We start from the raw sequence: 13,451 nt of genomic DNA on the forward strand, positions 1-13,451 counted from the left end.
GATAGCTAGTTCTCTTCCCTTCTGTCACAGGTGCTGCGACAAGAGACTTTGGACAAAAATTGACTTGAGTAGGTGTAAGGCCATTGTACCCCAGGCTCTCAGTGGCATCATCAAGAGGCAGCCAGTCAGTCTCGACCTCAGTTGGACCAACATCTCCAAAAAGCAACTGACATGGCTCGTCAATAGGCTGCCAGGTAGGTGAGCAGCTCTGCTGCTGTCCTTCCAGGGGCCCAGAGGAGCTGGCAGAGAAAGCTGCATTGTTGGCAGTGCTTCTTAGAATTGCTTTAGGGCAGTTTAGGGAAGCAGTCCCATGCCATTGTTGCCTTTCTGCTTAGCAAAAGATTTACAAAGGGCCACCTTAACTGCCAGTCTCCAAGACTTAACTCTGGACCAGCAGGCAAATCACTGCACTAGACAACAAAGAGAATGGGATCAGGTGCCGCTGCCAGCCCTGCAGGTCTCCTGAGCATAGCCACAGATGAGGAAACTTGAGTCAGATATTATCTTGGTCAGTCCCTTGTAAGTGCTTGGAAAAATAGGAAGTCATTCACACTTGTATTGCTTTGGTAGAAACTAAGCAATTGGTTTAACACCAAGGCTAGAAGATATAATGTAGGATACCATAAGAATGTTTGTGTTGGATTCCTGGAAGATTAGGACATAGTCCCTCTCCTACTAAACTGGAAATCCATTTGTTTTGCTCAAAAGAGCTAATAGTTGAGGCTTTGAATGTGCTCGTAAACAGAATATAGTACAGTGTTGTGTGTCTCTGTTTCTATCTGTTGCAGGACTGAAAGACCTACTCCTAGCAGGCTGTTCCTGGTCTGCAGTCTCTGCCCTCAGCACCTCCAGCTGCCCCCTTCTCAGGACCCTTGATCTTCGGTGGGCAGTAGGAATCAAGGACCCTCAAATTCGGGACTTGCTGACTCCACCGGCTGATAAGCCAGGTATGCACTAGGCCTGACTTCTCTATGTCCATCTTGGGATAGCTTTGTCTTTCGATAAACATCATCCTCAAAAGTTAAGGTAGTGTCAGAAATGATGCTATGGAAGAAGAGTATAAAATGAGAGCAGAATGGACTATGTACAAGTACAGGTTAACTATTTACAAGCAGATAGCAACCTACAAACAAAGGAGTAAGTCCATTTTGTGGGTCAGTGGAGTTTGGGGCCCAGAGAGTATAAGCCTTAGAAAATGTTGGAAGGCTTCATCATTGAGGTGGAGCATCAAAGTTGTTTGCATGATGGTCTAGAAAAGTGTGGGGGTGTGGGAAGGGGAGGAGCATTCCTTACATACTCTTTTGCTTTGCGAGGCATAATCTAGCAGCTGGGAAGAAAGAAAACTTGTCTGGTTTCCTAGAAACTGCCCCCACACACTGCTCACTCCCTGAAGGCAGGGCTAGGTGTGGGCAGTTCTGCTTAACCCCTTGAAGGAGGCCTGGCCAGCACATAGCTGACGCTGCCGGGAGCTTTGGAGCTGGATTAGATAAGAGTTTTGATCTAGGTTCCTTTCTTGCCTGTTCAGGTCAGGACAATCGCAGCAAGCTCCGAAACATGACCGACTTCCGACTGGCAGGCCTTGACATCACGGATGCCACACTTCGCCTCATCATTCGCCACATGCCCCTCCTGTCTCGACTCGATCTCAGTCACTGCAGCCACCTTACAGATCAGTCCTCCAATCTACTAACCGCTGTCGGCTCTTCCACTCGTTACTCCCTCACAGAGCTCAATATGGCAGGTATGCTGCTGCAGTTTTTTATGATAAAATTTCTGTGCCTCCTAGACTTCCCAGCCCTCCCTGGAACTTGACCAGTAAACTAGAGTGACCTTGGGTCTGTTGATTGAACCATGGTTAACTCGTTTCTTCACATTTGGATAAGGACATGGATTTCTGTCCCTTTTCTAACTGATGGGGGACCAAGGCTTTGAGTAGTTAAGTCAGGTCTTATATGCATGGCCACCATCCAGCTGCAGTTTGGTCGGCCTTGCAGCCATTGTGCTTGCTGTCACACAGAGCTGGGAATGAGGCAGCAGGGAGCCACTGCTAGTGGCACTTCTGGTCTCTGTGCCAGGCTGTTGCGGGACAAAGAGGGCTAGGGGAATTGAATGGCAGAGGAAGGCCTCTGTGGCTGTATGTATGTGAGCATTGTCCTTGTGGCTACTTTCTCCCAAAGGTTGCAATAAATTGACAGACCAGACCCTGATCTACCTACGGCGCATTGCCAACGTCACCTTGATCGACCTTCGAGGATGCAAGCAGATCACTCGAAAAGCCTGCGAGCACTTCATCTCAGACTTGTCCATCAACAGCCTCTACTGCCTGTCTGACGAGAAGCTGATACAGAAGATCAGCTAAGACACACCCAGCCCAGACTGAACAGGAAACCGATCTTCCCCTGACTCCCCACCGAGGAGAGCCTCTCCCTGACCCTGCACGGGCTCTGAGGCCAGCGTCACACTCCCTCTGTGCTCTCCTGTCCCTTGAGCCCTTCCCCTACAGGCAGGGCAGAGAGGGTGGTGGACACTAAGCCTTTCCTTTTTAAGGAAAAGGGAGTTGCAGATTGATCTGAGGGGAAAGCACAGGCTGTGCTGTACGGGTGCCTGCTCGCTTGTTCGCCTGCCAGGAGGCCGGGCTCTCAGTTGGGGTGTTTGTGCAGCTCTCATCTGTACTGGGCCCTAGGCCCCTCCTCCCCACCTATGGTCCTCAGGAGTGCCTGGTTCTGAGCAAACGCCCAGGGAAGAAAGTAGCCCTGTCTTCATGGCCAGGTTCTCCTTGGCCAGGTTCTCCTTGTGGTGTCCAGTGCGTGTCTCTCCTCCATCACACTCTCCCGGCTTATGCAGGAGGCACCAGCAGTCCCAGGAATGCCAGACCCGTGCAGATCACACTGGTGCTGTTGAGATGTCCCAAGCTTCACGTCCACATCTGTGCGCTCCCTCCTTTCCTCTCGCTTCAGCTTGACTCTGTCCAACACTTGTGCTCGTTCTCATAATGAGGTTTTCCACCCCTTCCTGTCCTACCCCACCCCACACTTTCCTGCTAGTCTCTATGAGGTCCTTATTGCACTTATTGGGGTTAAAATTCTTCAGGAGCTGGGACTGTCTACCGCAGGGACACCCCCATTTCACTGCTACCCAGGCAGATTCTGAGACAGGCACCATCTCCATGTTTCCTCTTTCTCTTTTGCCTCTCACTGACTGCCCTTTTCCACATGTCCTCATTTCTGCCTGACTAGCGCTTTCCCAGGATGCATGTCCTCAGCTGGGGGGAGCAGAGGACCGGGCGTAGTCTCCACCTGTCTCCCAGCCAGGCTCCTTCAGGCCTCTGGTTTAGTATAGCCTCCCAGAGTCCAGGCTTTTGCCCAGTCCCAGCAGCTCACTGATCTGGCACCTTTTGGAGGGAGGAGGGGGTCCTGCTGAGAAGCCAGTCACCTGCCCTCTGCCTGCAGCCATGGAAGGGGGTGTGCATGTGCCTCTGTGTGTGTGGCTGAGTGTGTTCTGCGTGTGTGTGGAGGGTGGTAGGGAGGGGAGTAGATGTCTCCCACTCCACCCACCGCCCTTTGTCGAGCCCCATCAGCTGCCCCCTTTTACTTTGCATTGAACGGCCTGTCCAAAGATCCTCTCTCTAGGGCAGCAGAGAGCTTTTTGCACTTTAAAAAAAAAAAAAAAAAAAAAGGAAAGAAAGGAAGGTTGGAATTTCTTTTGGGTCAGTATTTAAGTGTGTGAGGAGATGCTCAATAGCAGCAGCCTGTGGCAAGAGCTTATAGACGCAAATTTGCACTCTGCTCCCCATCTGTAAGGATATTGATAGCACAACCTTGCCCCTGCCTTCTTGTCCTCCAGCCCCATCCCTTCCTGTCCTTTTTCCTGTAGCCCAGTCTCAGGCTTTCCTCCTGAAGCCCTACCAGGGTAAGGGACAGAGCCCAGGCACTGGGGGTCTGATGTGTGAGCCACCCAGAGGAGAGATGCCATCTGCACCCTTGCCATTTCCAAAGCAATAGAGGCAGAGGGGTCCTCTCTTTGCCACCTCACCCCACTTTGACCCTGGCATTAACAGGCCTTATTAGGGTCCTGGTAGGGGTGGCATTATGTCTGTTTCTTCCAATCTGCTGATTCTCTTAGCTATACCCTAAAAACAGCAGTCTGCTCCCAAGACTCTCTGCCCCTTCCATTGGTCTCCAGGCCCCAGTGATCTAGGGCTGAAACTTTGAGGAAATGCCAGTGACTTATTCCAGAGTGCCTCAGTTAGGGGAACTTCTCTGTAAAGAACCCTGGGTATTGAGCAAAAACCTTATTAATATTATTGTTAATGACCTATAATTGGAAGCTTCCTGCCTTTTTTTTTTTTTTTTTTGGTTGCTCCTGTGGAAAATACTGAAGATTGCTTCATTTTGTTTTGTTGTCTTTTTATAAAAGGGGAGGTGGAGAGACCCCTTCAGAGCAGGGATTGTGCCGGGAGAGTGCCTCTGACTTTGGGACATTTCATCCACAGAAATTTCCAAGCTGATGGTTTGTTTTGGGTTTTGGTTTTTATGTTTGTTTTTTGGTTTGGAAAAACAAGCATTTTTACCGTGCACATAAATTGGTCAGCAGAAAAGGGAGCCCAGGAGTGGCGGCAGGTGGACTGATGTCCTTACTGGGTTTCCCTTTTCTTTGGGACTGTGAGGGGAAAATGGTTTTTAGAGGTGAGGGTTGGTCCATGTGGAGGAAAGAAGTGTCTCTGTTTGGGGACAGAGGAACCAGGAAGTTCCATCGCATTTCCTGCAATCTGCTCTTAGATCCGGCCTGGCCAGGAGAGCCTGCCCTCCTCTTGACTACAGGACCATACCCCCTGCCTCCATCTTTCCAAGCACCGCGGGGCGAAAAACCACAAAGGAAAGGAAGAAAATTTATATATATATAATATAAAATCACTTGGTGATTAAAAAAATAAATAACTGCTCCATAAATAAAACTCCTAAAGTCACTATGTTTAAAGGGTTTGGTTGTGTTTTTTGTTTTTTGGAGAAATATTGTAAATATATATTTTTTGTTGCTGATATAGAGTCAATCTCCAATGTTGTGCTAAAAATTTTAAATTAAATGTAAGCATTAAGGGGATAAGTCTTATGCTATCTCAGTTGACACATTGGGGTTATTTTGGGCCAGGGAAGGAGGGAAGCTAGTTGGACTTTGTTTTGTTTTCTAAAAGTTCTACACTATTGGTTTTAGAAAGAGCAAGGACATCTTTCCTCTGACACGTGGGGGAATGGGAGATATTTGTGTAATAAAATTTTTAAAAGACAAAAGAAATAGCCTTCAATGAGAAATATTATGATTTGGTTTTGTTTTGTTTTTTGGTTTTTTTTTTTTTTTTTTTTTTTTAAATAAAAACTCTTTAAAAACAAAAACTAAACCTTTTCTGTTTGGGGGTGTGTATGTATCTGTGGGAATGAGTCAGAAGATCACGCAGACTCGTGCTGGTGGCCAAGGCCAGGGTGTGCCTGCCTCACCCCTCAGCGGAACTTCAGGGCACCTGCAACTACTCGAATTTCCTCAGCTTTTTTTTTTTTAAACGTCAAAAACAGCATTTACTTCAAGGGGAACTTTTTAATGGACATGGAAAATGTGAGTGTGAGACTATCTGATCATCCCCCCTGGCCCGCCAAAAAAGGTGGTACTTGGGGCAACTCTGCAGAGTCGTCAGTGTTGTCCCCGAAAGCTGCAAGGGACCTCAGTGGCACTTTCCTGGGAATGGGCCTGGGAATTTTATATCTGTTCCCACTACCACCACCTTAGCCATAGCCAAGGCTAACCTCCACTAAAGCTGCAGGACAGGCTCCTCAAAGGGCAATGCCTGCCCAAAGTTCAGCAGGGCCTGGGCGTTTGTTCCACCTCATCCTGCTGCTGCTTATCACTTGGTAGGTTGAGTACAAGCTTCTAGCCCTTAAATATGTGTGCTACATGCTGCCTGAAGACTACCTCCTTACCTGATTGTCACATCAAGTCCCATCTGGGAGGTCCTGAGCAGGCTTTCATCACTACCTTTAGAGGAGCTTAGTCTAATCCCCTGGGCTTCATGTTGGCAGCCAGAACATTCCTCTTAAAAGATAGATTTGACTACTCTCCCTTGCTTAGAACCATTCAGTGTGTTCATCTCAGGATAAAATCTGGACGTGGCCGGTGACGTGGCCCACAAGGCTGCCAAGCCCTCAGGCTTCATCACTCACCCTCTGCCCCTCCCACTCCTCCACCCATAGCTAACTTTTTAATTCCACCATCTCTGGGCCTTTGTATGTGCTGTTCCTGGTACACCTTCAGTTTACACGTTACTTTCTCTGGGAAGCCATTTCCTACTCGGCTCAAGACTGGATCGCACGCTCCCATAACACCCTACTGGTTTTTAGGACTCCTTTGAGGTCAGTTTCCCCACCTACTCCAGAAACTCCAGGATCAGTCTGTATTGCTCACTCACCATATCATCCCCAGCAGCTGGCACAGTGCTTGACACATAAAAGATGCCCAGGAAACACTGCTGAGTGTTCCCAGCAGCTTAGGTACGTAGAGGCCTTTTCCTCCCTGATAACAATCTTACCACATTCTCACTTTTTCCACTACTTCACCATCTCCCCTCCTTTCTTGTGGGTGCCTACTTTCAATCTAACCTGCATTCAGATGAACCTTCTTAGCTCATACAATACACAAAAATCTTCGATAACCCTCTGGGGTCATGTCTAAACTTGAATAAACTCATCCTGCCACTGACATCTGTAAAATGGGAAGGTCTGTGGTTGGCATGTCACAGGTGCTTCTATCGAAGGGGCCTAGAACTTGAATGCCTCTGTGGTGCCCAGATTTGCCACCCCTATAACTTTGAAAATTTATCCTTCCTTCAAACACCTCTTCCTCCAGAAGCCTTTCCTGTTTTCCCTCCAACCCGAAGGGGTTAAGTTGGATATTCTGTGTGCCTTTCAGAAGCAACAACAACATAGTAATAACAGCTGATATCTAATGGGGCTTACTAAGTGTTGGCCATTGTTCTAAGCATGTTACATACAAACCTCACAACAGCTCTACCGTTTTCCCCATTTTAAAGATGAGAAACTGAGTTATGCACATTGACTACTTTGCCCAAAATGACTTGGCTAGTAAAACTCAGAGACTGGTCCTAGAGTCCACCCCATACACCCGACTACCCAGCCTCTCTGCTCACACCCCTAACCCCATGAAGCGGGTATGTCTTCATTCTCTAAGTGACAAAGCCAAGACTCAGAGGTGAAGTGTCGGTCCTAGGCTCAGTGGCAGAGCTAAGACATATAGGAACACTGGACCTGGGACTCTGGAGCCTCTACCCCAGCTCTCTGGTGCCCTGCTGAGCATCCCAGGCTAGATGCTTGCCCACACTCCTCCCCTTTGGCCTTTCCAACTCCTTGAGATCGAGGATAGCTTCAGCTAGCTCTATTCCCTCCCCATCTACCCCAGCTGTGGGGAGTGAGGAAACTTACTGATGGTGATGAAAGGTGGATGTATGGGGAGCGGGAGCGGGGCCAACTTCGTGGGCAACTGACTCCTGCAATCACACAGGGCCCAGGGCTCTGAAGAGCCTGAGCTTGGTTTCACAGTCTGCTACCGCCATCCTGAAATTCTTAATAATTTTTGGACAAGGGGCCTCACATTTTTATTTCGCACCGGGCCCTGCAAATGATGTAGCTGGTCCTGGGGGCAGGGGCGATCTCAGCTCACCCGCAGGCCAGCTCTGCCAAGTGTGTTTTGGGTAGCCAGTAGCAGAGCAGGCCTGACACCTGATTGCTGGGGAGACCCATCCTCCCACCATCTTTCCAGGCCACAGCTCGCAAAGCCCAGGCCTGGGCGACACCCATGTGTGGGCAGGAAACTGACAGCAGGCACAGGAGGTCTGGGAACACCTGGCCTCACCCTCTGCCTAACGCTGTCATCTCTGCTTCCACCTCCCCCACCCCCCACCAGAATGTGCTAAGGCAAAGAAAGGGCCAAGCCCGTGGCGCACTAGGGAGAGTGGGCGCTGGGAGCGCGGCGACGCTCCCGCCGCGGGTTCGGATCCTATATAGGAATGGCCGGTGCACTCACTGGCTGAGCGCCGGTCACGAAAAAGACAAAAAAAAAAAAAAAAAAAAGGAAAGGCAAAGGAAGACGTAAAGGGAGAGGGGGAAGAAAAATGAGAGAAAAGAGACCACGGAGGACGCCTAGGGGGAGACACAAGCGCAGCCCAAGATACTCAGCGTGACGGTGGCCACTCAGCAGTCAGTCTCCCCAGCCCAACACTTCACACACCTTATGTCAGTTAATCCTCAAGACAATCCAGTAAGGCCATGCTGGGGGAGCCCCTTGTACAGATGAGGAATGCAAGGCTCATAGAGGCTAAGTAACTCGCTTCGGGCACCCAGCCGGGTTAGTAGGAGGCGGCACTGGGATACTTCAGGTCTTTCTCCCAACACCTACGGCAAGTGCCAGCGGCCACAGCGTGGGCCCGGTGGGGGCTACGAGACTGTGCGTCAAAGTACAAACGCACCCGCCGCTAACACAGCTGGTTCGGAACCAGGCTGAGCGGCTGGCGGGGAGATACATGCGCGCTGGGCACGGCCCCGGCGCGGGACGCGACGGCAGGGCGGGGCGGGGCCGGTGGGCGGGGTGTGGGGCGGGGCGAGGCGCGAGGTAGGGGCGGGGCGGGGCGGGGGCGGTGGGCGGGGTGTGGGACGGGGCGAGGCGCGAGGCGGGGGCAGGGAGGGGCGGGGCCGGTGGGCGAGGCGGGGTGGTGGGCGGGGAGGCGCGCGGGGCGGGGCCGATGGGCGGGGTGTGAGGCGGGGCGAGGCGCGAGGTAGGGGCAGGGCGGGGCGGGGCGGGGCGGTGGGCGGGGCGGGGCGCGAGGCGGGGGCAGGGCGGGGCGGGGGCGGTGGGCGGGGTGTGGGACGGGGCGAGGCGCGAGGCGGGGGCAGGGAGGGGCGAGGCCGGTGGGCTGGGCGGCGCGCGGGGCGGGGCCGGTGGGCGGGGCGGGGCCGGTGGGCGGGGCGGCGCGCGAGGCGGGGCGGGGCGGTGCCAGATCCCCCACCAGTGGCACGTCCGGGCGAAGCGTCGCAGGCGGGAGAGGAGACTGGGGCCAGGAAGAGTGAGGGGACTGTGTGACCTTCTGGAGTGTTCGGGAGAGGCGCTACTCCCGGGAAGCGGGCCGGGAGGAGTCAGGGGTCTTGAAGCCCTGCCGGGTTTGTGAGCTGGCGCCTGCGGGCTGACACCCCCTGAAGGTCCTTGGATTGTGGTGATGTGGGATGTGGAAGCCTCCTGGATAACCGGGACCTTTCTTTCCTCAGGGTCTCCGCACTTGCTGTTCCACATGCCTGGAAAGCTCTTTTCCCTGCCCGTAAGACAACTGCTTCTCTCCCATCCTGGCTCTGGCAAAAACGCCCTTCCTCGATGCTTCCCTTGATTGGCCCAGAAGGCTGCTGGCTCTTAGGATAACTCTGCACGTGCCTCACAGGGATGTTTCGAGCATTAAATGAGATCAGCTGGGCTCCAGGAACAGTGCCCTGCACATAGTGAGAACGCAACAAATGTCAGCTGTTCGTATTAGTTATAGTTTGCACATAAGGGCGCTGTCTCTTCCTGTGTTGGACCCCTAGAGCCAAGCAAGCACCAGTGCCTGGCACATAGTAGGAGTTCAATGAATATTGTCAGATGAATGAGGGAATGAATGAAGTGAACTTCCAGCAGACCAGCCAGAGCTTGGTACTATCTGGGTACCCGTATCAGAGAGATGGCTATCCACGTTAGGCATGAGTTTCTCCAGGTCAACCAGCAGACACCTGCTGAGGTCAGGGAAGCCCCCAAGCTCACCCTCCTCTTCAAAGCCTCAGCAAGAGAGCACTTGAACTCCTGGGCCTTGGGGTGTGCCAGTCCTCACCCCATCCTCCCATAAGTTTGCATGTGCACGATGTCATATTCAGGACTTCCCCCAACCCTCCCTGACCTTTTTCTACAGAGTGCCCCCATCTTCTTGCATTATAGTTCTTGCCAGGTTAATTGGATACATGTTTAGGGGGTTTCTTCCCCACCAGGCTGTGCCAACACCAAGTTTTGTTTCTCTTTGCAGGCCTAACTTTGTGCCAGGTATCACGCCAGGGGAGAGGGGTGCAGCAGTGACCATGAAAAACAGGAACACCAAGGGAGAGCCCTCTGAGCAGGCATCTTTCAGCCCACAAGATGGCAGGATGAGCAGGAGCCTGCCATGCTGGAAGTGAGGAGAAGGGCATTTGGGCAAGAGAAATGTAGAGTCAGGACCCCAGCAGTGGAAATGGACATGGCTCATTCTACTTACAGAAGGAAGACCAGAGAGGCTGGAGACGAACAGCAAGGGGAAGGGTGGAAGCCGCTGAGTTAGAGAGATGGGCAGAGGACAGCCTGTGCAGGTCTTACAGGCCACAGGGAGGGGGTGGGTTTTATCCTAAGTGCAGGGACGGTCACTGGAGGGGGGTGGGTTGATTTAGGCCCATAAAAGCTCTGGATGCAGGAGATGCAGGGAGCCCCAAGAGGAGGCTGGTGCGGGCACCTAGGCAAGAAGCGATGGGGCCTGAGACGGGTTTGGCAGGGCACAGTGGAAGGATTCAGGGTATACTTTGGAAACAGATACACCAGGTAGTGCTGGATGACAGCAGGGTGGGAGACAGGTTGGGGAAGAAAAAAATTGAAGATGACTCCTAGGCTTCTAGAGGATGGAGGATCCACGACTGCGATGGGGAGGTGGGAGTAGAGCAGGTTGGACAGGGGCTGGGTGGTGGGAGTGAGAGCTCAGTGTGGGACGCGCTGAGTGTGCAACACCTATTAGTCACCGAGTGGAGGTGCCAAGTAATGATGCGTTTACGGGCCTGCCAGCTGGGCAGAGATGGGGGGTTCCACTCCTCTTTGCATTCCCAGCATCCTGGCCAGGGCTGGGCACCAAGACAAAGGTTTGTTGAGAGAAGCGATGACTGAGAGGGCAGGTTTAATCTGCCTTCCCAGAACCACCAGAGGGCAGCACCATCCCCAAAACCAGGCTCCCCAGGCCAGACTCACACCAACCTCTTCTGAATCTTCTGCTTCCTGAAGACACTTTCCTGGGTCCCAGGAATCAGTGAAGGGGAAACCAGCTCCCTTGAAAGTGCCCTGTTTCAGGCCTGGCGGGGGCTGCAGACTGGGCTATGAATGGGTGGGGCTGTCTGAGTTTTCAGGTGGTGGGGAGAAAGTAGAACCACCCTCTGGAGCAGGATGGCTGGCACTTCAGAATCCACATGCAGCCTGGTCTGACAAGTTCATCAGACCGAATTTTTTAAATAGGGCTGTTCCAGAAAACCCAGGCCAGTGTGTGGCTGTACTCACTGTCCCAAAGAGTCAGGGCAGGGCAGTGGAGAGAGGAGGTTAAAGGGCTTCTGTTGTGGCACCTGGCCCTGTTCTGCCCCAAACTCCATGTCCCACCGGAACTCATTCTTTCATTCACTCATTAGTTCATTCATTCATTAAACATTGATGCCTTTCTGATTCAGTTGCTGTGGTGGGCCCTGGGGGCAAGAGATGAACCAGGACCATCAGTTACAGTGGGAAATTGTATGCACCTTTTAAAAAAAATACATACATCAGTATTTCTTTTTTTTTTTTTTTCTTTTTCGTGACCGGCACTCAGCCAGTGAGTGCACCGGCCATTCCTATATAGGATCCGAACTCGCGGCCGCTGGGAGCGTCGCCGCGCTCCCAGCGCCGCACCCTCCCGAGTGCGTCACAGGCTCGGCCCCCATACATCAGTATTTCTGACATCAGGATGCATCTTCCAGTTGATGCAAACATGTAATAAATCTTCACCCTCCCCCACATCAAAACTTTTTTTCTTTTTTTTGTTGCTGGTGGGTACAGGGATCTGAACCCTAGACCTTGGTGTTATAACACCATACTCAAACCAACTGCACTAACCAGCCAGTCCTTCCACTGTCAAAACTTGCAACGATGCATCTTGCAATTGACAGTGTTCTCTCTCTCTTTTTTTTTTTTTAAGATGACCGGTAAGGAGATCTTAACCCTTGACTTGGTGTTGTCAGCACCACGCTCTCTCAAGTGAGCTAACCGGCCATCCCTATACAGGGATCCGAACCCGTGGCCTTGGTGTTATCAGCACCACACTCTCCCAAGTGAGCCACAGGCAGGTCCCCTGACAGTGTTTTCAAATAAAAGGAAATAGGACCTAGTGGTGATAAATGTAGAATCAGAGATGTACATAGGTTCAGAGAGATCAGGAGGAAGGGGTCTTAAAGGATGAGCAGGAATTGGCTAGGAAAGAAGACACCGAGAAGGGCTTCCAGGCCCAGGGAACAGCAGAGGCACTTAGGAGAGAAAGGATGGCTGGGTTGGTGGGGCAACTCCAGGTGCAGAGGACGGTGGCAAAACAAACTGGAGAGGGGAGCAGGGCTCAGCCACCTGAGACCTTGACTTGCAGGTTAAGGAGTTTGTTCACCTAATCTGCTTTAGGCAGAGGAGAGTGGGGGCCTGGAGCCTCCTCTAGGTCCCCACTCTCAGTAGCCCCAGAAGGCCTGGAGAGCTGCTTCTCGGCGCTAAGCAGGCAGGGACTCCATTAGATTTGGGAAAGGCATTTCTGGTCAGATCCTGCATTAGGGCAGTGGCCATAGGGATCCTGAGATGGGCACAGGTTCAAGAAGATTCTCAGGAGGCCAGACGGGAGGGTGTAGTGATAGATTAGGGAAGGGGGAGAGGAAGAGGAAGGAGTCAAGGAAAAGAAGCCTGGAGTTCTGACTCGGGTATCTGGGTGGTAGTGTGGTGTCACCCCCTAAAGGGGACTTCATCATCTCTGGCGTGCTCTGGTTCCCGGCTCTTCTGGGGCTGACCCGAGAAGGTAGCTTAAAAGTGCTCAGAGATGCTCTGCAAAAGGGTCCTGACTGCTGGCCCATAAACTGGCATAAGGATTGAGATCTGCATGTCCAAGGCTGAGAAGAGGGTCCTGTAACCTTGGAAAGCAGAGAGGGAAGGGCCGGCCCATGGCTCACTTGGGAGAGTGTGGTGCTGATAACACCAAGGCCACGGGTTCGGATCCCTGTATAGGGATGGCCGGTTAGCTCACTTGGGAGAGCGTGGTGCTAACACCAAGTCAAGGGTTAAGATCCCCTTACCGGTCATCCGGTCATCTTTTTTTAAAAAAAAGGAAAGCAGAGAGGGGCTCTAGAGAGGGGCGTGTTGAGATGGGGTGAGACACTTGGCTTTCCCCTCTCTGGGTGGGTTCTCAGCAGGGTAGGTTTGCCTTGCCAGGCAGTGCTGAAACTGCTGTGCCATCCTGGGCTGGGAGAGGCTTGACGCCACATTGCGGAGTCATCATGAATGAGCCTCTGGATGGGATGGGGTGCAGAGAAGGAAGGTGAGCACAGTGTGCTGGCCAGGCACTAGGTCTAAAAGCCCGTCAGTAGGGCTGG

The 13,451-nt window shown here is 52.3% G+C and overlaps 1 protein-coding gene across 1 annotated transcript in view; it reads left to right on the forward strand.

The window, feature by feature from the left end:
- The window catches only part of KDM2A (lysine demethylase 2A), a 104,597-nt gene extending 99,620 nt beyond the window's left edge, over positions 1 to 4,977 (forward strand). The window contains exons 18-21 of the mRNA XM_063092963.1: positions 31 to 194; positions 789 to 947; positions 1,526 to 1,741; positions 2,178 to 4,977. Coding sequence (XP_062949033.1) covers positions 31 to 194; positions 789 to 947; positions 1,526 to 1,741; positions 2,178 to 2,359 — 721 coding nt within the window. The 3' untranslated portion in view covers positions 2,360 to 4,977. The remainder of the gene's footprint in view (positions 1 to 30; positions 195 to 788; positions 948 to 1,525; positions 1,742 to 2,177) is intronic.
- Positions 4,978 to 13,451: the final 8,474 nt, after the last annotated feature.

Source organism: Cynocephalus volans, chromosome 4, assembly GCF_027409185.1.
Source record: "Cynocephalus volans isolate mCynVol1 chromosome 4, mCynVol1.pri, whole genome shotgun sequence".
NCBI lineage: Eukaryota > Metazoa > Chordata > Mammalia > Dermoptera > Cynocephalidae > Cynocephalus > Cynocephalus volans.